General features: G+C 42.0%; 1 protein-coding gene and 1 long non-coding RNA gene across 2 annotated transcripts in view; one reads left to right on the top strand and one right to left on the bottom strand.

The window, feature by feature from the left end:
- The window catches only part of LOC309497712, a 73888-nt gene that overhangs the window by 19961 nt on the left and 26696 nt on the right, over positions 1-27231 (bottom strand). The gene's annotated exons all lie outside the window — the stretch shown is intronic.
- Positions 5595-13542, top strand: LOC309496368 (uncharacterized protein; the record flags this gene model as incomplete). Its single annotated transcript, XM_082166362.1, has 5 exons — positions 5595-5690; positions 5953-6102; positions 12526-12663; positions 13002-13085; positions 13351-13542. 5 exons carry the CDS (start codon positions 5595-5597, stop codon positions 13540-13542), a joined length of 660 nt encoding a protein of 219 aa, XP_082022488.1.

Raw genomic sequence — 27231 nt, 5'->3', positions numbered from 1 at the left:
CTTTGCGGGGTTTAACCAGACAGCTACACGACTTCCACCAATCAGATGCATCACTGTGGGATTGTGGGATTGTTCAGGCATTTTTCTCAAAACAATGTTAGTGCCCCATGAACTTTTGGCGTTTATATAAACATACAGTATACAATCGCTTAGTACAGCCGTAGCTGGTTTTAAGTCTACCATGTATGGTTACGTTTTTATGGCTTATACCCCAACTGTCAATGGAGAAATTGTATTGAATTCTTACTACCGGCACCGGCTGTGGGCGGGACTGGGATGCTCTATTGAAGAGATGAGTCCGAGCTTAGGACCCAAGCAATCCGATTGGTTCAAAGCACGTTTTATGAGGAATCGCTTTAGTGCCTGGTTACAAATCATACAAAATCACTTTATTATAGAAGACGTTTGTACGTTATAACGAGTCATTAATGTATTTTAACAATACGTTTCATATACTAGTATTTAACCGAAGCTATAGATTGTGAAATTAAACATTTCTCGTTGTTAGTGTGTTTTTTTAGTTAGCTTAGATAGTAGCATAGCATACAGCTAACGTTATCCGATGATCGTGCTATGAGCTTTACCTGAGCTTATACTGCCCTGATACTGCCTTACCGTATTCACAGCAATTCGTAATGCAATTATAATTATGTCATTATTTTTTATCGTAATAATCAGCGCAATATGTTACAAGTACACTTTTTTAAAATTAAAAGAACCATAAAATAGTGTATATTACTATTTTTCTTATTAACAGTTTAGACATTTAAATAAATGACAGAATGCTAGCTATGTTTTGTGGGTACTTAGTATAAATATTAATTGGTTGTCTAGCCTTGACTAAAGAACAGTATAATAAAATTACAGAATCACAAATCTTAATGTAATCAATCAAACCCCTTAATTCATATAAAAATATTTTATCTTTATACTGATTAATGAAAGAAATAACATTTTTAGGTATGTTTTGTGATGAAGTTATTTGCATTCATAGAGCTTTTTAAAATACACAACAATACAAAGCAGCTTTAAACCGACATACTCTAGTATGTCTTTAATTTCCTAAATACTTTTGTGATAGTCCTCTGGCTATACATTGTGAAGATTAAAAAACAATTAATGTTGAGTTAGCTGTGTTAAAATATTTAATGAACTGTAAGGTTAAAGTATTTTTTAGGTCCATCCTGGATTAGCTAATGAGACACAAACAGATGCAGTGTCTTTTGCTGTATGTAAAGTCAAATCTTTAGTTTGAAGTAAATCCATGTTGTATGTGCAGTCAATTCTTTGTGGAACCATCCTAAGGCCTAGATGATGCAGTCAGTTGAGATGTGCCGAGGCACCATTTCCCCTTGACATTTCAGTGAGCCTTTCACAATTTCCTGGGAACAACTTCAATGTAAGGTAAATGTTTTTGTTTAAAACAAACTATTATACGTTTATATAATTATAAAACAGATAAAAAACATATTTACAATGAATAACACTCAAAATAGTATCATCATAAACAAAACAAAAATCAATAAATATACTCTGACTTTTGGTAAAAGTTTTTGTTTAAAACAAACTGTATACCTTTATACTTACTAATATAATTACAAATCTAATTATAATGAATAATAATCAAAATAGTATCATCATCAATTAATGAATATACTCTGACTTTTTCCAGGCTTAATAATGCTTCAGTGTGTGGTACTCCTCAAAACATGGGACAGCACACAAGGGAGTGTTGCATGGCACACACATGTGCTTGGTGAGGCGCCTCTGCTTGCTCTTGCGTGTGCTGGAGAGGCAGACCTTGCAGTGACGCCTGGTCTTGCTGCCCTGGGAAGTGGTCTGAGGGACTTCAGATGGGAAATGCTTGGCCGTAAGGCGCAGAGGGAGTGTCTAAGGCAGGACGCCCTCCTTTGGTTGGACACCGCAATGTGCTGTAATCCTCTAACAGCCCTCTCATCAGGTTTGTCCTGAATTGTAGGGAGGTGATTTCCTTTCTACTCATAGTAGAGCACATCAATAAATAGGGAGTGAGGAGAATATACAAGTAACATTAATATTTATAAATACCCAACTTCCACAGTGTTAAAAGTTTTTAACACTTTATATTACATTAATTTAAAAGTGTATCATTTTTATCTTGTTTGTATTTATTATTGGATGATTTGTATCCATTTCTAACCAGTAATTTGCTGGTAGACGATGTGGCTGTTGAGTAAAACAGTGTCAAGTAGGTGAAGGAAGATCTTCTTGTACCACTTGGTAGACTTTCTGGCGCATTCATGAAAACCAGTCATCATATCAGCTTTGTCAACTGCCCCCATCTTTTTGTTGTACTCCAGCACACAGACTGGCTTCATCCTTGGTTGCCCAGTGATGTGATCCAGCTTCCCTGTGGCTGCCATACCAGTTGAGTGGACTGTGGTGAGGACATGAACATCCCTCTTGTCATGCCATTTTACTGCCAACTGTGATCCATTTTCTTTAAATTCCACCTCACCTTTTTTCATCTTACAGGTGAACTTTGGCATCCCTTTCCTGTTTGTGCGCACAGTCCCACAAGCTCCAGTGCCAAGTGACAAGAGGTGCTGGAAAAGTGTGGGACTACTGTACCAGTTGTCCACATAAAGAACATGACCTTTTCTTAGGTAAGGTGTTAGAAGTGTCATCACAACAGACCCAGAAATCCCAAGTCCTTGGTAATGTTGGATGTCAGTGGTAGATCCGGAGTAAATGATCATGTCCTGCACATAACCAGTGAGCACATCACACAAAACAGAAAACTTGACCCCAAATCTGTGCCGTTTAGATGGAATAAACTGACGAAATGCCAGCCTGCCTTTCCACTTCATCAGAGACTCATCCACACACAGATCCCTGTATGGCACAAAAATGCCATGAAAGGAGGAGGTGAGAGCAGTGAATATGTTTCTGATTTTTTTCACATTGTCGCATTGTTTGCGATGTGAAGACAGCGGAGGAGCAGAAGGAAGCGATCCTGTGAAAACAAAGACCTGAAAAATTGTGTCAAGAGCATGGGGTCTGTGCTCCGGTAATCACAAAGTGATGTTTTTTTGATCACCCCCATTAGGAGAACTGACACTAAAAATGTGTACATTTCAGGGATATTTGTTGGAACCCATTTAACCAGTTTTCCTTTCATTTCCCTTTCTTGCAAGTCAGAGGCATAGCGGTTTGTTTCCTCCACAATTTCTCCCATGACATCTTCTGTGAGGAACAATTTAAAACAATTGACCTCACTGGGTGATTCTGGTGGATTTTGCACACCACGCAACTGGTTATCAAAATTGCCTGGGCCTGGAGGATTAAAATGGTTGGTTGCCTTCCATGACAATGAATTGACCTCTTCTGCCTCATTTGACATTGGATCCATTATTTGTTTACAACACTGATGGAGTCGGACTCGGAGCCTGCTGGATTTACAACATGCAAGATCATCCATGTCTCCCGAAATATATAACAGTAACCCCCGCTTCACTGCATCTCACGTGCTGCTCCTGCTCCCGGTGTGAATGCACTCATTGATTAACATGCACGCCGGAAAAAATACGCGCTGCTCACGCGTATTGACAAGATGTGTGTGTGAAACGCCCGTTTTATCTACAAGATGTGTGTTTGAATCGAATAAAACAATATTACATAATGTTTAAAAGGTTATCTTGGTGTTATAGATATTAGTGTGCAATAACAAACTATTTAGTTTTTACTAGTATTTTTGTTATTGTGTAATGTAATTTAAAGTGTATGAAACCTAAAATAAACATTAAAATACACTGAACAGTTGACTTGTGATAAATGACAAGCGCTGAGCGCGTCCGTCTCTGGCTCAATGCCAGTCATTTTTCATTTAGCAGTTGATCACGTCACTCACTGAACGTTCTAATCACACCGGTCCGGTGTGATCGTACGCTCCAGGGACCAGCCAAAACTAATAACACCGGTGTGATCGTACGTGTCAAAGGGTTAATGATAAAGAAAATATATTTCCCTATATATGAATGCTCAATATATTGAATTAACATTTATAATAATATAATAATATATTGTGTTAATATATTACAATATATTGAATAATACATAAGGAATTGCCGCTTTTCAGGTCAACTTCATGGTAATGAGCTATGAAGCGGTTCGGCGGCGGCCAATCAGAATGTAGAAATCCTCCACCTAAAAGGATTCCAGAGAACGCCATCCTGTAAACTTTGGTTCCGACCACATTTTAGTTTCCAAGCAAAATGGAGGAGAAGTTAATCATTGCAGTTGCGGGTTTCCCATTGCTCTATGACTTGTCCCTGTTTGCGTACAGGGACATATATAAAAAATTATGCGTGAACCAAGGTGTCTGAAATTGTTGGTGTTTCTGGTGAGTTGCTGATGTGCATTAACGTTATATGTGTGGCGATATGGAAGAAATCCATACCAGCTTTTCACTTTTCCAAATGGGATGGGCGGAAAGCACACACACGCTCATTGCACACGCACACACCAAACGCTTTTTTTTTTGGTTGAAATTGAACACGAAAAGCTGAGTTTGTAAAAAGACGAACTATAATACATGAATCAAAGACTCTCTTTATCTTGTTAAATGAAAGCTACGTGAACTGAACTTGAGCAGCAATCTGTTTGCTGGTTGTTGTTTTTTTTTAACTCTGTGTGAAAATTGAACTTTGTGTAACTGTTTTTTTTTTTTTTTTTTTTTTTTTTTTAAACAAAATACTTAAAATATATTTTTGACCTGAAACCCTTCAATCTCTGAATGTGTCTCATTTAAGCCCTATTCTATGCTATTGTGGGTATTGGAAGGAATTTATTTTGTATAACAGTGGTTTGAGCTATTTTCTGCTATTTAACTGAACTTCATTACATATATATTTTTTTTTTATTGACAAGTTTTGACTTGTCTGGCGCCCGAACAATTTAAGTTAAATTTACATTTATTAAATAATAAAATTTGATTTGGGGCAGCCACCATTACATATATTTTCTGGAAAAAAAGCAGGAATTGCATACTAACTTTAGCGCTATAGCACGAAAAACAGTTTTGTTGCTGCAAATCAGTCAGTAACCATAGACAAAAGAAATATATTTGAAATATATTTTCAAAATATATTTTTGGAATATATGCAAATATTTGATATTGGCCCAATAAATATATTTTAGTTCAATATATGTAAATATATTTTCATATATGTTTACATATATGTTCATATATGTTTTAACTTTTGCAAATTGTTTCATTTGAAATTAAAAAAGTTAACATTTTCACAAACAACACATTTTCAGTTTATTTTTTTAGATAGACCACTTCATCTGTGGATAGTGCTCTACCACTTCCCCCAGCCACATTTTTCCTACTGGTCGGGGATCGAACCGGCAAGCGAAGGATAGTCCGACAATATGGGGCTAATGTTGAACAATGTTGAACGCCACAGCCAATCACGTCGAAGCACTATAACATTTGCAGCCAATCAGAGGGCCCCATTCTTAACATTTTCTTATAATTTTCAACATTTGACCAATCAGAGTACAATATTTTCTTATCATTTTCAACATTTGACCAATCAGAGTACAAGGAAATGTCGACGGCACGTTTACGCTTATCACCACTAGGTGAAGTCAGGAAGCTAGCCAAGTGTCAATCAAGTTGCCGAACTGAGCCGAAGGTGTACGAAGTAATGACATAATCCTCAGGGGCGTGTCAGAGGTCAAAAAGACGTCGAGCATCACTGTCACGGAGGTCAGGCAGCTTCATTTTAACGGCGGACCGCGAAAAATATTTTTCGGTAACCTTTACTGTATTTTCGGACAACAGGTAAGAACGCATAATGTAATATGTCGTGTGTGCTTTCTTTTTAAGAAATCATTTTTATTAATACAAGTTTTGTCCAAAACGATTTAACCTAGCCCCCGTATTTTTGTGGTTGTCTTAAGCAGGTCACAGCCTCTAGTGGACAAGCACCAAGGGTTGTGGAACAACAGTCTGCCGCTACTGGACCACCACTGGAGGTCATGGAGCAGAGTCAGCATCAGCTCCCACCCCAGCCCACTTCATCTGCATCGAAAATAATACCAAGTTTGTCAAAGGTAATAACATTTTTTTAAAAGAACTGTAATTTCAATATACGTTTTAAAGTATAACGGTTTAAGTTCAGTGGAAATGGCTGGTATGTTTTTACACCTACCTGCCAGCTGTCACACCTTGTACAGGGGCGACCGTCTCAGGTGGGTTTAGTCACATGATCAAGTAAAATGGTGAAAGAACAATGTAACCTATGTGATCTCTCTTTCTTCTCTGGGCTCTGCTCTCGTATTCTCTAACCAATAATGGCAGAGCCCAATTAGAGAGGAAAAGGACACTCACGTCCGTCATGGCATCTCTCTTGATCTTTTTCAACTGGCTATTGAAGCTACGTCTTTCATTCTGTATCTCTCAGGTAAAATTCCACTTATGCACATTTAATTATACACGTATTATTAATTAAGTCATCATGCATCTGCTTTGTAGCCATTTCAAGTGTAACCTTCATTACTGTTAATAAACGCTTTCTCTTACAAACTATGTGCAAACTAGTTTTGATTTTAAGTCATTTTAAAAGGTTCCTGTTGAATTACTGTCATCATTCTGGTATCTTTCTCTGTCTCCCTCTTCTGGTCACACACACACATAACCTCAGCTCTCCTTTCCTCATCCTCAGCTGTTTCTAGTTACTACTTGTCATCACGCTAATTCCTTCACACCTGTTCTCTGTTTTCTCTAATTGTGTTTGCTACTTCTAGCTTCCCTTTTTCCCTGCTTCTTTGCCAGATTATTTCGTATTCAACTCATGCAAGAGGCTTCACTTTACCTGCTGTCCGAGTCCTGTCCGAGTCCTGTTCGTGTCCTGTCTGAGTCCTGTCTGAGTGCTGTCCGAGTCTACTCTAATGCAAGACCGATCATTCGTCCAGCCAGGCACAGGTCTATTCCTATCTGTTCGATTGTAACCTTTTGTTCTGCACTCTGTCCAGCCTGCCGGTTGCTGACGAACACCCAGAGCATTCTCCTCTCCAACTGCTTGCCGCTATTTCTCATAAGAGATCAGAGGACAGCGCCCGCTGGATTCCCTTCTCTGACTGCTTGCCGTTGCCTACTCGGAACGAGACTTTCTGTTTCATGTTTTTGAGCGACAGCCTTGATGGCGACATTTCTGTTATTTTTCTAAGAAGAGGAAGCATATTTCTGTTATACTGACTTTTCTCTATATTAAAGAAACTGTTCCTCTACTTCGCTTTTGGGTCTTATCTTTCCCCATCACAGAATAATCTGGCCACCATGGACCCAGCGAGGGAGAGTCCGATTCACACGGCGGTCGAATTGCAAGGTGCCATGCTCGGTCGACATGATGAGGAGCTGACCGCTGCCCGACACGCAGTTGAGACGCTGGCTGCCCAACTCACCGATCTGTCTTTACAGGTTCATCAGTTCAGGACAGATCCACCTGTTCCTTCCAGGTCATCGGAAGCCCCTGAGCCCAGAATCAATAACCCCCCATGCTACGCCGGTGAGCCCACTCAGTGTCGATCATTTATCACTCAATGTGAGGTTGTGTTCTCCCTTCAGCCCACAACATACTCGAGGGAGCGAGCCCGGGTGGCTTACGTCATCTCTCTCTTGACTGGACGAGCTCGTGAATGGGGGACCGCCGCCTGGGAGGCCGATGTAGATTTTATCACCCGTTTTGATTCATTTAAGGAGGAGATGATACGGGTGTTTGACCGCTCGGCTCATGGGGAAGAAGCTTCTCGCATACTTTCGTCTCTCCGCCAGGGCAGAGGGACTGTAGTGGATTATTCCATTGAATTTCGCACCCTGTCGACCACCTGTGGATGGAATGAGCCAGCCTTAGTCGCACGTTTTTTAGAGGGGCTTAACGCCAACGTCAAGGATGAGGTAATCGCCCGCGAACTGCCCACCCGTCTGGATCCTCTTATCGAACTGGCCATCCGTATAGAGAAGCGGTTTGATCTTCGCCGTCGCACCAGAGGTTTGGATTCCGCCTCGCAATCTTCTATGTCAGCTGTTTCCAGCCCCCTTCCTTCCAACTCTGAGCCTGAACCTATGCAACTCGGTGGTCTTCGCATCTCCGCCAAGGAAAGGGAACGCCGCCTCATTAATCGTCTGTGCATGTATTGCGGGGCACCCAACCATTATGTTTCTGCTTGCCCAGTAAAAGCCAGCGCTCGCCAGTAGGGGAGGGATTACTGGCGAGCGCTACCTCTCTGATCTCTCCATCAAGATCATGCACCATCATTCCTATAACCCTACGCTGGTCTGGTTCCTTTGTTTCATGTAGCGCTTTGATTGACTCTGGTGCGGAAGGGAATTTCATTGACGAGTCTTGGGCACTTAAACAAGGTATTCCCCTGAAGAGACGTGAGGAGGCCACTCCCCTTTTTGCCCTAGATGGTAGTTCCCTTCCTAGGGTTTATCTGCAGTCCATTCCCTTATCGCTCACTGTGTCAGGCAACCACCACGAGACTCTTTCCTTTTTAGTTTTTCACTCCCCTTACTCTCCAGTAGTTCTAGGACACCCTTGGCTAGTTAAGCATAATCCCCACATTAACTGGTCTAATAATTGTATTCTTTCATGGAACCTGTCTTGTCATGTCGAATGTTTATTGTCTGTTAATCCTCCTGTTTCTTTTGTCTCTGTGTCTCAGGAGGAACCGGGTGATTTGATCGGGGTCCCGGAGGAGTACCATGATTTGCGGGCGGTTTTCAGTCGTTCACGGGCCACTTCTCTCCCCCCTCACCGTCCCTACGATTGCAGTATTGACCTCCTTTCCGGCACCACACCGCCCCGCGGAAGGCTTTATTCCCTGTCTGCTCCCGAGCGCGACGCTTTAGAGAAGTATCTTTCTGAGTCTCTCAACGCCGGTACTATTGTCGCTTCCTCCTCTCCGGCTGGCGCGGGCTTTTTCTTTGTTAAGAAAAAAGACGGCTCTTTGCGCCCTTGTATAGACTATAGGGGACTCAATGACATAACCATTAAGAATCGCTATCCTTTGCCGCTTATGTCATCCGCCTTTGAGTTGTTACAAGGAGCTAAAGTCTTTACTAAATTGGATCTACGTAATGCGTACCATCTTATTCGCATCAAGGAGGGGGACGAGTGGAAGACTGCGTTTAATACCCCGTTAGGTCACTTCGAATATCGGGTCCTTCCGTTCGGGCTGGTCAACGCTCCCGCGGTTTTTCAGGCTTTAATCAACGACGTCCTAAGGGACATGCTCAATATTTTCGTCTTTGTATATCTTGACGACATTTTGATCTTCTCCCCCTCTCTCCAGGTTCACATACAACATGTACGCCGAGTCCTTCAGCGTCTCCTAGAGAACCGTCTTTTTGTTAAGGCAGAGAAGTGCACTTTTCACGCACCGTCAGTCACCTTTCTGGGTTCCGTTATCTCGACAGATGGCATTGGGATGGATCCCACTAAGGTACAGGCGGTAACCGATTGGCCAGTTCCTGACTCTCGTGTTGCGCTCCAGCGCTTTCTTGGTTTTGCGAATTTCTATCGCCGCTTTATACGTAACTTTAGTCAAGTAGCTGCGCCTCTTACAGCCCTTACTTCAGTCAAGTCGTGCTTTAAATGGTCTAAGCCTGCCCAGGAGGCTTTCGATCATTTAAAATCTCTATTTACCTCCGCTCCCATTCTTGTGACACCAGATGTTACAAGACAATTTATAGTCGAGGTTGACGCGTCTGAAGTCGGCGTCGGAGCGGTTCTTTCTCAGCGCTCTTCTACTGACGACAAGGTTCATCCTTGCGCTTTTTTTTCCCACCGTCTCTCGCCTGCAGAGCGTAATTATGATGTTGGAAATCGAGAACTGCTCGCCATCCGTTTGGCTTTAGGGGAATGGCGACAGTGGTTAGAGGGGTCTACTGTTCCTTTTGTTGTCTGGACTGACCATAAAAACCTAGAGTACATCCGCTCCGCCAAACGTCTTAACGCTCGTCAAGCTCGCTGGGCTTTGTTCTTTGGTCGTTTTGATTTCACTATCTCTTTTCGCCCTGGCTCTAAGAACGTAAAGCCCGACGCTCTCTCTCGCCTCTTTGATTCCCCTGACGCTGCCTCGACTCCCGAAGTGATCGTTTCGCCAGGTCGAGTAATTGGAGCGGCTATCTGGGGAATCGAAAGACTAGTTAAACGCGCTCTTTCCCGCTCCGTCGTTCCACGTAATGTTCCTAGGAATTGTCTTTTTGTACCAGTTACTACACGTTTAGCGGTGCTTCAGTGGGCTCACTCCTCTAAATTGACTGTCCATCCCGGCGTTAGGGGCACACTCTCTGTCATTCGTCAACGTTTCTGGTGGCCCACTCTCGAACGTGATACGCGACGCTTTATCGCTTCGTGCACCGTTTGCGCTCAGACTAAGTCGAGTAATTCTCCGCCGGCCGGTCTTCTTAGACCCCTCCCCGTTCCATCTCGCCCTTGGTCCCATATCGCACTTGACTTTATTACAGGTCTTCCCCAGTCGACCGGTAATACTGTCATCCTGACCGTCGTGGATCGATTTTCTAAAGCTGCGCACTTTATTCCGCTCGCTAAACTTCCCTCTGCCAAGGAGACGGCCCAGATAATGGTTACTCATGTTTTCAAGATTCACGGTCTTCCCTCAAATGTTGTTTCGGATAGGGGACCCCAATTCGCGTCACAGTTCTGGAGGGAGTTTTGCCGTCTGATTGGTGCGTCCGTCAGCCTCTCGTCTGGGTTTCATCCCCAGACTAACGGTCAGGCTGAGCGCACCAACCAGATCATCAGTCGACTCCTGCGTAGTTTGGCCTTCCGTAACCCCTCATCTTGGGCCGAACAACTACCCTGGGCCGAATATGCCCATAATTCCTTGCCTACGTCCGCTACCGGTCTTTCCCCGTTTCACTGCTGCTTAGGGTATCAGCCTCCTCTATTTTCCTCTCAGGATGCAGAGTCTAATGTACCGTCGGTAAAGGCTTTTATCCAACGTTGTAAGCGCACCTGGAGAAGGGTTAGGTCGACTCTCTGTCGTTCAAGGGCACGTACTCAAAGAACCGCTAACAAACGTCGTGTCAAGAGCCCTAGATACGCTTGCGGCCAGAGAGTGTGGCTTTCCACACTTAATTTGCCTCTCCAGGCCACTTCCCGCAAGCTGGTCCCTCGTTTCATCGGACCTTTTCAGATTTCTAAGATCATCAATCCTGTCGCCGTCAAGTTGAAACTTCCTCCCAACCTTCGTCGTGTTCATCCTGTTTTTCATGTCTCTTGCATCAAGCCTGTCGTGCGCGCTCCTCCTCGTGTTCCCCCTCCTCTCCCTGTTCGTGTCGAGGGAGCCCCTGTTTACACCGTTCGTAGACTTCTAGATATGCGTCGTCGGGGTCGTGGACACCAGTTCTTAGTGGACTGGGAGGGGTATGGTCCTGAGGAGAGAAGCTGGATTCCTTCCCGGGACGTCCTGGACCGCTCGCTTATTGATGATTTCCTCCGGGCCCGCCAGGTCCCTCCCTTGGGAGCGCCAGGGGGCGCTCGTTGAGGGGGGGGTACTGTCATCATTCTGGTATCTTTCTCTGTCTCCCTCTTCTGGTCACACACACACATAACCTCAGCTCTCCTTTCCTCATCCTCAGCTGTTTCTAGTTACTACTTGTCATCACGCTAATTCCTTCACACCTGTTCTCTGTTTTCTCTAATTGTGTTTGCTACTTCTAGCTTCCCTTTTTCCCTGCTTCTTTGCCAGATTATTTCGTATTCAACTCATGCAAGAGGCTTCACTTTACCTGCTGTCCGAGTCCTGTCCGAGTCCTGTTCGTGTCCTGTCTGAGTCCTGTCTGAGTGCTGTCCGAGTCTACTCTAATGCAAGACCGATCATTCGTCCAGCCAGGCACAGGTCTATTCCTATCTGTTCGATTGTAACCTTTTGTTCTGCACTCTGTCCAGCCTGCCGGTTGCTGACGAACACCCAGAGCATTCTCCTCTCCAACTGCTTGCCGCTATTTCTCATAAGAGATCAGAGGACAGCGCCCGCTGGATTCCCTTCTCTGACTGCTTGCCGTTGCCTACTCGGAACGAGACTTTCTGTTTCATGTTTTTGAGCGACAGCCTTGATGGCGACATTTCTGTTATTTTTCTAAGAAGAGGAAGCATATTTCTGTTATACTGACTTTTCTCTATATTAAAGAAACTGTTCCTCTACTTCGCTTTTGGGTCTTATCTTTCCCCATCACAATTACAATATTCTCACATTCTAGCAATACCTTCCCACACATTTTTCTATTCTAACTGTACTTATTTCAGTCTGTATAAATAGCAGAGGGTGGTAATACACAGAAACAAATTAAGACAAAGAATGAAAGCAGTTCCTTTAGTTATACAATGAAATATAGGAAGAATAGATATTTTCTCATTTACTAATTTTACATTTTTATATATTTTTTGCCAATGTGCTGTTACGTTAAATTTGTCTTTTTGTTGAATTTGTTTTGCCCTTTTTTAGTTTACCAAGCCACGATTTGGTGGGTCCCACATATCTGCTGCAAAGCCAAATCTGAGTGTGGCTAGGAGACCATCTCAGGTTGCTGACCAGCCCAGCACAGCAGTGTCCAGTGCCCCTACACCAAGCACCACAGTCTCTGTAAGTACTGTTAGTACTGGCATAATGATTTAGATATAGATTTTATATACACTACTGTCAAAAGTTGGTGGGGTCAGTATTTGTTTATAAAGAAATTGATACTGTAATGAAGCAATGATGCATTAAATTCATTTGAAAACAGATTCAAATAAGCAGCGATCTTAAATTGCAATTATTTCCCACTATTACTGTTTTAGACTGTATTTTAATTATATTTCAAAAACAATATTACTGAACCTAGACATTTGAACAGTGTTGTATAATTCCATCTAGGATTAGTTAAAATTTCTCTTGTTATAGATGCAACATGTATTATATTTCATTGCTTGATTGTACAGGCACAAGACCCTGGAGTTCCAGCCTCTGTCTCCAGAACCACTGCAGATGTGACCAGTCCTGCAGACTCTTGCACTATTGTCTCGGTAAGTAATTTAAATTTTTATTGGTCTAAAATAATTGAATTTGCATATTAACTGTCACAACTCCATAGAGTCACACAAAATAGTGCTAGCAGCTGACACAATTCTGAAACCTTTTGGAACAAATGTATACATTTTATTCTATTACCTTAAGTATGTATTTGACATCCAATATTTTCTATTTTATATGAGGGTAGTCCTGGATAGATAAAGCGCTAATTAAATAAATGACCTGCTAGACTAAATGTTTTGTCTTTTTCCTTCACAGACTGCTCCTTCGGGGGCAATATTGCAAGCTGCATCTGCAGTTCGACTGCATCGTTTGTGGTCGGAGACCTTGCCACCAGAAGATCACAGGTGGATTGCCAGCAGGCTTTTTAAAACAGGGCCCAAGGGAAAACCAGAGCTTCAAGACAACCTACAGCTCTGGTATTACCCACCACAGCCAGCACTTATCTAAAATCAGGCTCCAGCTCCAGACAGATTTTTTTTGCCATGCTCTGTTGCTGTGGATGCTGTACAAGCTGTGGAAGGTCAAGGTTCTCTGTCCCAATTCTGCCTGTGGGCAGCATCAGCTGACAGGAGGCGGTCTGCACAAAAGGGCACGGCAGGTTTTGGACATCGATAGGATGTACAACATGGTCACAGAAACCCTCATCTGTACCAAGTGTAAAGCCTCGCATGTGTCCTGGAGTCAGACTGTCCTGCAACAGCTGAATCTGGGCCATCGCTCTGAGTTTCGGGTCATCCTCACGCGGAAGTAAGTACACTTTCATTCCACATCCAGTTGATAGCCCAATATCACATATGTTTGCAAATACTTTACAAATCAAATATGTAAAATATATGAATGTGTGAATTTTGCTTTTCCTAAGGTATGCCTGTGATATGTGATATTAAACAGCTGCGTGAGAACCACAGCGAGGAGTGGCTCCAGTGTCTGGCCCGGTACACCACCCAATGTGTGGACTTCCTCAAAGGACCCGGGGTGTCGCAAATAAAGTTCCAGGAACCCCCAGAGCCTACAGTGGTGCCAAGCTGCAAGTGGCTGCTCACCGTCTACAGCCAAGACATCCTGACAAGGCTGGATGAAATCCATGCAAGGATAACATCCACGTATGGTTCAGTCTTGAAGATGGATTCCACTAAAAAGGTTAGCAGGGAATTTTTGTTAATTTATGCTGTTTATTGTTATATCATTGTAACGTAAATGCCTCTGGGTTAATGCGAATTAGCTCAAGAATATAGGGAATTTTGGCAATATTAATATTTATAACGCATGGTCATAATTCATAAATCGCATATGCATTTACTTTATCAATTATAGGAAATGCCTCGTTCTGTACTGTCTGATCATTACAGTTAAGAAGAAGTATTCCTGTTTACAAAACTCCAAGAAAGTTTGTCTTCTGGCCACGAAGACAAAACCTCTTTGGGTTTATAAATTAAAACTACTCAAAGTAGTTTTATAATATAGAGCCTGTAGCTTTATAGATCTTTTGTTTCATTGACTTTATAAAAAGTGGGTTTTCAAACACAGAGACAGTTAAAAGTATAAATGGGTTTATTAATAAAATGGCACACGCTAGAGATTATAAGCTACAAATATAAACGTACGTAAAATGCAAACGATAAAACAGACAAACATTTAACCGAACAAAAACATAAAACATAGCATGACGTGATCGGAATGAATGACATGAAAGAAAAAGAAATAAAGAGTTAAGAGATAGAGGGTAACTTAATTCGCAGACCTACAAGCTAAACACCAGGAATCAGCTGTTAGAGAGAAAGATACTTGCGAGATATGGTACTCTTTCAGTGTGATGCTGAAAAGGGGGCGCGCGCATGCGCGTGTCCGGCTGGTTTGCGTCTAGCTTCTTCTTCTGGGTCGTTTCGAAAAACGATGTAAAGGCTCACTTGAATTTAACGTTACCGGAAAAGTTCAGATTCGTCTCCCGGGATGGGAGAGGCTGGAAATCTTAGTTGCAAAGACCGGCTGTTACGACTCGAACATGGGTTCGTTCGATGGAGAAGGCCAGGGCCTCCTTCAGATGTTCCTTGGAGAAGCGCTGCGCCGGGGAGAAGAAGGTCCGAAGAGCGGAAGTTGAGTTGGAAGCGATAAAAGCGGAGGAAGAGAAGAGAGCGAGATGAGGGGGCTTCTGCCGTTTTATCAGACATCTGTTTACGCCCCCTTCCCGAGGCTCAGCGAATCAGATTGTCTTTTTTATCTGAGGCGGGAAGAATTCTGTGTGTTAATGCAGCCCGACCCCACGTGTGGAATCACGAGGGGGCAAAATATGGTATTATGCTCGGGGAATTAAAAACGCATGGAACAATAACGTTTATCACAGTCCCTTATCAAAAATCTCCTTCGTCTTGCGACGGGGATTAAAACAACACCAAAAACGAATAGTGACAAAGATAGCAACACAGAGATACGTTCATATGCATCATTACACACAAATAAAGTTTGATTAAACACACAATAAAGCTGTCAGTGTTTCCGTTATGGCAAGTGACGACACTTTGAGAAACATAGGAATACGTATCAAACATTTAGTGGCTTGTTATGTGGAAGAATATCTGTTTCCAAAGTTCCAGAGTGTGTGTGTGTGTGTGTGTGTGTGTGTGTGTGTTCTGGAATGCCTTTGAGGCTTGGGTCGTAAAGTTTTATGGTCTGAGTTAGGGTTACAACAAGACACGACTGAGGAATTCCCTTCAATGAACATTTAGAATTCAAAACTATACTCTAGCAAACCAAACCTCTATCACACGTGCATATAGGAAGGTACACACATTATAAAGGAAAATAACAGATATTTCTCTTATTCTCAGTTATACACAAAAGGGTGTTTGTGTGTGTGTGCGGAATGCCATGAGGCCGTAAAGTTGGGGGATACGAGTCACATGGGCGCTGGTAAATGGGTCCTCGTGGGGCAATTATTAACCAGCAAGGACAAAGACGATGTGTTTTGCCATCACATGATCCACTTAATGCGAAAAGCAGATGCCATTGTTGTTACATCATTATCAGAGCATGAGTATCATATTCTACATGGTGTGATGTTTCATTACATTGCATGCTTCCTGTCATCTACTGCAGATCACTAAGAAGCTGGCTGGGACGGCAAGGGGAACAGGACTCTGGCTTACCTCTGTTGGCAATGAGTTTGGTCAGGTACTCATAAGTGTGAGGCCAACACTTGAGGCCAACACTTGTAAAAAATGTGGGCAATTCAAAACAAGTGCAACAGGACATAGCCAGTACAGGGGCAGGGTGTACTGCCCACAGACTGAGACGATTTCAAAAGAGGTGTGGCTAGAGGAAATGCGGAGAACCTTTTCCAAATAATGTATATATTTTTGTGTATATAGTATCGTATATATCGTGTGTTTTAACAGTTGTTTAAATAGTTCACAATTGATAATACTTGTGTTGAATATTATTTAACATTTTAATTTATGTTTTTATATGTTTTTTAAATGTTATTTAACATTTTATTTAACATTTTATTCCTTGTTTTTTATTTTATTTCATTTCATTTTATTTATTTATTTTTAAAACATGTTATTTAACATTTTAATATTCATTACTGTTCTGTTGGCATGATTGTAAAATAAAAACAAATTGGCAAGGGATTGCTTTTTGACTTTTACCTTCATATAACACTATTTCATAAGTACACTGCAACAATATAACATTTGTATATAAACAGATAATTTGTACATTTTGTTATTCTTGTGATAGACATTTTCAGCATATTAGTTACCATTTAATGGGTTGCATCTTTGTTCATTACAAATAACAGATTTGCAAGTTTCTTATTTGAATGTAACCTAAAAAAAATACTTAATCAGATCAATAGTAATACAACAACTACTAAATAATAACACTGTTCCATTGGTAATTATATTTTTTATGAAAGAATATCAAAAAACACAACAAACAAATTATATATGTATGTTTTATTAACACTGGAACAGTATGCATTCAAAAAAAATTGCTTATTTACTTTAACTTTATTACAACAATATTTTATCAGTACACTGCAACACTATAACATTTGTATATATAAATATAATTTGTACATTTTGTTATTCTTGTGACAGACATTTTTCAGCCTATTAGTTACTATTTAATGGGTTGCATCTTTGTTTATTGCATAATAATGCAAATAACATTATTTTTTCATGAAAGAATATCAATAAAACTGTCATCATTCTGGTATCTTTCTCTGTCTCCCTCTTCTGGTCACACACACACATAACCTCAGCAAACCTTTCCTCATCCTCAGCTGTTTCTAGTTACTACTTGTCATCACGCTAATTCCTTCACACCTGTTCGCTGTTCTCTCTAATTGTGTTTGCTACTTCTAGCTTCCCTTTTTCCCTGCTTCTTTGCCAGATTATTTCGTATTCAACTCATGCAAGAGGCTTCACTTTACCTTCTGTCCGAGTCCTGTTTGTGTCCTTAGTGGTGGGCAGATCGAGGCTTCGTGAAGCAATGAAACAGTTGAACCAAATGGTCCATATTGTTTCGAGGCTTCGAAACAATCCGACACCCGTCTCAACGGTGACACCTAGTGGTCACTTGCAGGTGTTGATCTGAAACAACCTTGACGAGCCATTCAAATTATTTTTTTATTTTTTTTATTGTATTTTTCTAATATGTGAAGCTTGTAACCTATAGGCTCTTCACTGTGCATAATGTTATTTTGGTCCTGGAAAATGAATATTAATAAAAGAAATCAAGCCACAATGTCTCACTTTTTTAGAGATTTTTATTAAAAAATATTAATTTCTCTGCTGTGGATGGACTTAGCCTACTTCTTTTTTTACAGATAATTTCTCCAGCCTTTGAAAAACTCCTCTCACAAGGGACACTTGTTGCTGGCATGCAAAGATATTTTTTAGCCAGGACATACAAATGAGGAAAGATTACTGCTCTCTCTTTCCAGTAAGTTAGTGGATCATGAGTTCTGGGCAAATTTCAAATTCTCCTCATATGGCGCATCATGGATGATGTATTGTTGCAGTAGGCTAGCAGCCGATCACAATACACACATCTCACTTTATTTGGGGTTTCTAAACGGAAATGCTCCCACACCACAGATGTACGGCATCTCTTCTGGGGAGCCTCCATTTTATCTATCTATCCAAATCTATCTATCTATATGAATCTATCTATCTATGTATCTAGATATATATCTATAATCTATCTATGTATCTAGATATAATCTATGTATCTATATATGTAATGTATCTATCTATAATCTATCTATGTATTTATATATGTATCTATAATCTATATATGTATCTATCTATTAATCTAGCTTGCTATATATATTTATATCTATGTATCTATTAATGTGTCACTATATGTATAATCTGTCTGTCTCTAGCCAATGTGTTGTGTAAATTTAAATGTAAGCCTAAATAGCCTATAACTAATCAAATCGCACTATGTCACTATATCACCAAAAATCCGCTATCTCAAAATCAAACTCCTCTCACAAAAACCCACGAGGTCATATGCGATGATTTCACTTTTATACAGATGTGCGATTGTGTGGTCTGTTCCCGACCGTGTCAATCAAACGCTGATTCGGCGGACCACACCTGATGAAACATTTCGAGGCTTCGTTTGGCCATAGTCACGTGACATGGGTGTTTTGAATCACGCTTCGGATCAGTGTTTCGAAACATCTGCGCTTCGGGATCTCGCAAAGCTTCGGAACGACTGTTTCGCGTCAGCCATCCCTATGTGTCCTGTCTGAGTCCTGTATGAGTGCTGTCCGAGTCTACTCTAATGCAAGACCAATCATTCATCCAGCCAGGCACAGGTCTATTTCTATGTGTTCGATTATAACCTTTTGTTCTGCACTCTGTCCAGCCTGCCGGTTGCTGACGAACACCCAGAGCATTCTCCTCTCCAACTGCTTGCCGCTACTTCTCATAAGAGATCAGAGGACAGTGCCCACTGGATCCCTTTCTCTGACTGTTTGCCGTTGCCTACTCGGAACGAGACTTTCTGTTTCATGTTATTTGAGCGACAGCCTTGATGGCGACATTTCTGTTATTTATCTAAGAAGAGGAAACATATTTCTGTTGAACTGACTTTTCTCTCTCATTAAAGAGACTGTTCCTCCACTTCGCTTTTGGGTCTTATCTTTCCACATCACAAAAACACAACAAACAAATTACATATGCATATTTTATTAACACTGGAACAGTATGCATTCAAAAAAATGCTTATTTAATTAAAAAATAAATATTACAAAAAGTTGGCTTTAGCTGGATTCGAACCCCGGTCTCGGTGAGCACCTGCAATAGAAAACAGTGTAATATAAATGCGTGATTTTCCCACACGAAGAAACCGGAAGATGTATCATAAGACCTCTGCTAAGGAAGACATATCTCTGAACGTCACATTTCACCCTTTCTTTTCTTCATTTTTTCTTTCTCTTCTTCCCCTTCTCTTTTTCTTCCTTCCCCCTTTTCTTCCCTTCTTCCCCACCTTTGTTGGACTATTGTTCCCCAGCTTTTCTTTTGCTATCGGCTCCATAGGTCCAGTTAAGTCTGTGTGCACAAGTCCAAGGGGAACTTCTGCTTTTTCATCTGCCTCCCTGTTCCTACTCTGAACAAATTTACCCTGTGTGCACACTTCACATTTTAGATTAGACATTTCAGTTCTACCTTTGATTTTCATCCCCTTTGTAACATTTTCCAGCTTCAATACATCCTCATAATTACAGTGACCGAGAATTTCATGCCATGTGCGGATATCATAACATACATGACATTGATCAACATCATCTGTAACAGTGCTTAAATAGAACAGTCTATCATACACCTGGATGTCAAATGTTACACCGTTCTTATGAACAAGTCTGTTCTGACCTTCTTTGAAAATGACCGTCGCTCCCTGGGACGTCGCTGCCTTGACTGAGAAGATGTCCTGTGGAAAAGATGGGACGTACAGCGCCCCCATCAACATCGTTTCCACCACTCGACCTTTGTTGTCTCTCAGGCGAACTTTGGCCGTACCTTTCCTCAAGGCGATACCGCTGGTCTTCTCTCCATCAGCCAGCTCTAGGATGTGCTTGTGTGGCTCAAAACTTTTGTCAAAGTCCTTGAACTGTGTGATGTCCCGGATGATATGCGACGTGGCTCCTGTATCAACCATGAGGCCTTTTTCCTTCATTCCGCTGACCAGAACGGCATCCACTTGGCCCACCTTAAAAGCAAAAGTGTGGTCCTCCTCATCCACCACCCGCTTCACGTTGTCCCGCTTTCTCCGTCTGCAATTCACATCCTTGTGCGTGGAACTCTTGCAAAGATGACACCACTGTCGCTGTTCTCTATGCTCGCTCGTAGCAGAAGTGCACTCCACAGCCTTATGTCCCTTCTGCCCGCAATTAAAACAGGTCAGTTTTATGTTCCACCCGTCTCTTCCTTTCACCTTCATCACGCTGTCTTCCTCTGAACAAGCAGCACTAAACTTTTCAGTGCTCTCATAGCTCCTCAGCTTTGTTTTAAACTCCGTGAAAGTTATCTTTTCGTCACTTTGGGTTATGTGAATGTAAAATGGCTTAAAAGAGTCCGGTAGGCCCTTCAGAACCATTGCGATCAACAAGCCATCACTTAAAGTCTCTTCCGCATTTCTCAACGCTGTAATAGCGGTCTCTGCGCGAATGACATAATCTGTGACACTCTCATTCACAGCTTTCTGGAGAGACGTAAGCTCTGTGTATAAGTTGATCACTCGTGGTTTCCCTTTACCAGCATAATGTTCTCTCAGAATCTTCAGCGCCTTCCTTCCATCATCCGCTGCATCTCTCATCACAAGGGAAAGGCTTTTATCATCCAACAGCTGAATCAGTTCTGCATACGCGTCCTCATTTTTCTCTGCGTCTTCTTCTGCACCGTCATCATCAGATGGTTCGCTCAGTATGGTATTCTTCAAACTGAGCAGACGCAGGTGCGCCAGAAACTTAGTTTCCCACAGTTCATAATTTTTCTCATCCCCGTCAAAACATAAACGGTTCCACCGGCTTCCCAACTCCTTTTTGGGCCCATAACCTGTTAAAGCTGCCATCGTAACATAAAGGGTAGAAAGCCGGCTAAAACATGACGGAGGAATAAACTCACGTAGCCATCGGGTTTCGTTTGACTGGCGTGCACACTCACAGGGGCATGCAGTCATTTATTAAATTGCAACACCTGAACAGCAGTAATGAATGAACCACACCCCTTAGACTCACACCCCCTTAGACAACAGTCATAATAAGAGCACATTCAAGGTCACCAATGTTCAACAATTAATGTTCACGGAAGTGAACGCTGGCGCGACTCGCTGCCGCTGCTTTCCGATTGTTTGTTTAGCTTGGGCTTTTTAATTTGGGCTTTTTAACCTTGGCTTTTATTGAACTTTTAATTGTTTATTGCCCTTGCTGATATACTGTCACCGACTGCTGCGTTCATACCAGCTATAGTTACCTGGCTCTTTTTTGCTTCTCTACCTGACTTTCCTGTGTGAGCCAAAATGTGGATCAGCAAGTCGGTAATACTCATGTGGACTGCTGCGCTTCTCCTCACAAGTTCCTCGTCAGCTTTGTTTCAATACTCGACTGCTGAGCTTCTCAAACTCTGCTTCAATCCGACTGCCTCAGCAGTGTTAAAATCGACGCTGCACCCTGGCCCTGAAAACGCTCGCTTACCTCGTCGGAGATATCTTCATCGTGGGTCCCCGACGGAGTTTCAACATCGATGCCTCCACTTCAATCAACTCCTTCTGGTCCTCATCTCGCCGTCAACCGAGATCATCCAGCAGGAGGGTGGACCAGAGTGTGCTAACCAGTCTACCCAGGTCTGCTAATGCTAGCTCTGTCTCCCACAAGAACAACCTTAGTGATCTCCACTTTGGATTATACAACATCCGATCACTTTCGGGCAAAGGACTTTTTCTCCAGGATTTCATCAATGATCGTAAATATGACTTCTTTAGTCTGACAGAGACTTGGCAGCAGCCAAATGGCTTTTCTCAGTTGAATGAAGCAACTCCCCCCGGGTTTGTTTACAGCTGTCAACCCCGCGCTACAGGTCGCGGGGGTGGTCTCACGATAATATATCGCGAGAGCTGGAAAGTCTCGCCTGTCTCTGTGCCACTTTATCAGTCATTTGAGTCTCTTGTCATTAAACTAAATGGTCCATCCCCTATCATTGTAGCCACCGTGTATCGTCCACCTAAGCCCAATTCAGAATTCATTAATGAATTTTCAGCTTTTCTTACACTTATATCACCTCTTTCCCCTAATGTTATTCTCCTTGGTGATTTTAACATCCATATTCATAATAACAATAACTACCTCACAAAAGACTTTATATCATGCCTTGATAGTTTTGAATTGCAGCAGTTTATTAATTTCCCCACCCGTTCAAAGGGCCATATCTTGGATCTACTTTGCTGCTTTGGTGTCACTCCTTTTAACTGTACTGCATTTGACCTTCCCATCTCTGATCATAAACTTATTTCATTTAATGCTAAGGCAACACTGTTCAAAACGAAACTGTCACGTACAATCTCTTTCCGTAACATCAAGTCCATTGACCCAGTAGCTCTAGACTCTGGTATTGTCAATCTTCCCAATATTGACTTCACATCCACCCCTGATGAACTGCTCAGTCACTACGATTGTGGCCTACATCATCTCCTCGATACCCTGGCTCCAATAAAAACACGGTCTGTTTCCTTTTCCCAATCTGCACCCTGGTTTACTTCAGAACATCGCCAACTGAAAGCTAGAGGTCGCCAACTGGAACGTCTCTATAGAAAAACTTGGTCATTCACAAACAAATGTTTTATACCCATTTACTTTCCTATAAAGATTCTCTTTCCACTGCAAAGTCCAACTACTATACAGATTTAATCAGTTCAGGTTTTGGTAACTCTCAAGCACTTTTTTCACTGGTGCATAAAACACTTCGTCCACCTGATGCTCTACCACTACATTTTTACTCCACTGACTCCTGTAATTCTATTATGACATTTTTTTCTACTAAAATTGATCGTATACATCAACAGTTACCCCCTCAGATCTCAACCTTCGAATTATCGTCTGATTTTCAAATATCTTCTTGTCATCTTTTATCTGCCTTTACCCTCCCCTCTGCTGCTGAAATAACCAACCTTGTTCGCAAATCTAAACTATCAACCTGCCAACTTGATCCTCTTCCGACTACATTGGTTAAAACGTGCATTCACTCCCTGACCCCTCTCATAACTGCAATTATCCATTCCTCGCTTATCACTGGTATTGTTCCGTCAGCCTTCAAATCAGCGGCAATAACCCCTATTCTTAAGAAACCTGGAGCTGACCCCAGCAACTTTAACAATTTCCGCCCAATTTCCAACCTCCCTTTCCTTTCAAAAATTCTTGAAAAAACAGTTGCTTCTCAGATTCATGGCCACCTTACCCACAATAGTCTTTATGAACAGTTCCAATCAGGTTTCCGTCCCCTTCATAGCACCGAAACAGCTCTTGTTAAAATAACCAATGACCTCCTCACGGCTGCGGACTCTGGATTACTAACAATCCTTATCCTTCTGGACCTGAGTGCGGCTTTTGACACCATTTCCCACACCAATATGTTTGATTGATCTCGATTGCTCGATTGCTCCTGTCTGCCGTGAGTGTTTTTGCTTCGGTGCTGTAAGCTCCATCTTAGTCTCGTATTTCCTTGTTTTGAACCAGAATTTACTACAATTTCTAGTTGTTTATACTACTACTAAATACGGCTTGCCCAACATCGCTGGCTTCCGTTGCTACTAGCACAACACGGTAGTAATTCGCTAGCCTGCTAACGCGCCACCCGTGCGCTCAGCTATTTTTATTTATTTATTTGTCTCTCGCGCGCTCGCGCCTTTGAGTTCATAAAAGCTCAGGTGAGTAAGAATCACTCAACAAACACGGTGAGTAATGTCTTGTCCTGTTATTATCATGCGTCGCGTCTGAATGCGTTGTTGTTTTTGGAGCTCTATCGATTTGATTTATAATTCTTGATTTTTCTCGCTGCCTGCTGTGAGTGTGTTTGCTTCGGAGCTGTAAGCTCCGTCTTAGCCTCGTATTTCCTTGTTTTGAACCATCATTTACTACAATTTCTAGTTGTTTATATTACTACTAAATACAGCTTACCCAACCCTGACGCATAACACGCTAGTAATTCGCTAGCCTGTTAACGCGCCACCCTTGCGCTCAGCTATTTTTATTTATTTATTTTCTCTCGCGCCTTTGAGTTCATAAAAGCTCAGGTGAATAAGAAACACTCAACAAACACGGTGAATAATGTCTTGTCCTGTCATTATCATGCGTTGCGTCTGAATGCGTTGTTGTTTTTGGAGCTCTATCGATTTGATTTATAATTCTTGATTTTTCTCTTTAAACCCGCTTACAACGAACATTTTCTACTCTTCCTCACTGAGAAGCACTACTGCTCAAACCTCATTGTTACAACGCGGACTGTTGAGCAGACGCGTCTCAAGCCTATTAGTGATCCAACGCTGCATACTCTTAAAGGTTACGTCCGTGGATCACGGCTGAACGAGTCTTCTCCACACTCACTTATAAACAAACACTTTTTTTTCGCCTATCGTGCGTCTACTCAACACCCCTACCACTAAAAAACCTCATAGTTACAACGCGGACTGTTGAGCAGACGCGTCTCAAGCCTATTAGTGATCCAACGCTGCATACTCTTAAAGGTTACGTCCGTGGATCACGGCTGAACGCGTCTTCTCCACACTCATTTACAAACAAACTTATAATATAAATTAGTATTAATATTGATAGCATCACTGGTAGCTTCGTTGCTAACTCACTGTCCATCTGTTAAAATGGCGAATATATCAGATGTAAGTAGTCTACCGCTTGGTGCAGGTGAGGACACATTTGAGCTTCACGCACTGCAGTCTGAGCTGGAAGCTGTTGAGAAACAGATCCACAACCTTTTATTGAGACAGGCCGAGCTGAGAGACCGGTGTTTGGCTCTTGAAACATCACGCGCCGACGCACACAAATCAGTGTTTAACGTTACTAACCCGCTGACTCCGACCGCGTCTACTCCGTGCGTTCCTCAGCATCGGTCGCAATCAGCCATGGTCTCGTTCACTCCGGCTCCAACACGCCACCACGAAGCCTGGGTGGTTCCGCAGCGGAAGACGCGAGTCAGGTTTAGACCAAGACTTTCTCCGACCCTCCCGGTTTTCGAGTTATCGACACAAAACCGCTTCTCCCCTCTATGCGAAACAGAACGCGATGCTGTGATCATCGGCGATTCCATCGTTCGGCACGTACACGCTACGTTAGGTACAAGTAAGGTGCAAAGTCACTGCTTCCCTGGTGCTCGTGTTTCTGAAATCGCTGCTCGCGTTCCCGAGATCCTGAACGGTGACGAGCGCGTCGGAACTGTGGTCCTGCACGCGGGAGTGAACGACATCAGGCTGCGCCAGACGGAGATTCTGAAGAAAGACTTCAGGAATCTAATCGATACGGTACGCAGCACATCGCCTGAAACAACGATCATTGTGTCAGGACCGCTTCCCACGTACCGACTAGGGCATGAAAAATTCAGCAGATTATTTGCGCTAAATGAATGGTTAATGTCATGGTGCAATGAGCAGAAACTGCTCTTTGTAAATAATTGGAATCTGTTTTGGGAGCGTCCTAGGCTTTTCCGTGCTGATGGCTTACACCCAAGCAGATTCGGAGCGGATCTTCTGTCAGATAACATCTCCAAAATGTTAAATACCCTTTGACTAGTAACCAAAAGTCCAAATCATAGTCTCTGCTGCACCAATTCAACTGATATAAATACTAGTGTAGAACATTGCATAGAAACCGTGTCTATTCCTCGTTTAGTGAGATCAAATAATAAATCTAATGCAGGATCTAGGAAAAATCTAATTGTTATTAAAACAGAAAATGTTGCTATTAGTAAACAAAAACTATTTCTAAAGCTAGGTCTTCTAAACATTAGATCACTCACACCTAAGGCAGTTATTGTAAATGAAATAGTCACAGATAATAGCTTCGATGTACTTTGCCTTACTGAAACCTGGCTTAAACCAAATGATTATTTCGGTATTAATGAGTCTACTCCTCCTGGATACTGTTATAAGCATGAGCCCCGTCTGATTGGCCGTGGCGGAGGTGTTGCAACCATTTATAAAGATATTCTAAATGTTACTCAGAAAACGGGTTATAAGTTTATTTCATTTGAAGTACTTGTACTAAATGTTACGCTCTTAGATGTTAGAAAAACATCCCTATTATCTCTAGCCTTGGCTACCGTATATAGACCGCCAGGGCCTTACGCTGATTTCCTAAAAGAGTTTGCAGATTTTCTCTCAGACCTATTAGTCAATGTCGATAAAGCATTAATTGTTGGAGATTTTAACATACACGTAGATAATCCAAATGATGCGTTAGGAGCTGCGTTTACAGATTTATTAAATTCATTTGGGGTCAAGCAAAACGTCACCGGACCAACTCATCGTCTTAATCATACACTCGATTTAATTATATCACACGGAACCGATCCAACCGATATAGATATCATTCCACAAAGTGATGAAGTCACTGATCACTACATGGTAACTTGCATATTACGTACTGCTGTAATATGTCATGCGGCGTCGCGTTATCAACCAGGCAGAACAATCCTCCCATCCACCATAGATAATTTCTCAAATTGCTTATCTAATCTGTCTCAGCTGCTGCCTGAACCCAAACAAACAGATGAACTAGAAGAACTAACTAGCACTATGAGCACCATTCTCTCTAGAACATTGGATGTGGTTGCACCTATTAAATTAAAAAAGGTCAGAGTGAAAAATAAAGCACCATGGTATAACAATACTACGCATGTTTTAAAGAGAGAAACCCGTATTTTAGAGCGTAAATGGAAACAAACTAATTTAGAGGTCTTTAGAATCGCGTGGAAAGACAGTATGTCACGTTATAAAAAGGCCCTAAAAGCTGCCAGGGCTGAGCACCTCCGCAAACTAATAGAAAACAACCAAAACAATCCAAGGTTTCTATTTAACACCGTGGCTAGACTAACAAATAAACAGACGTCACCCGAACAA

This window comes from Leuciscus leuciscus (genome assembly GCF_965113295.1).
Source record: "Leuciscus leuciscus genome assembly, chromosome: 4".
In the NCBI taxonomy this organism is placed as follows: Eukaryota; Metazoa; Chordata; class Actinopteri; order Cypriniformes; family Leuciscidae; genus Leuciscus; species Leuciscus leuciscus.
The sequence above is the reverse complement of the archived record's forward strand: the minus strand, read 5'-3'. Positions and strand labels throughout refer to the sequence as shown.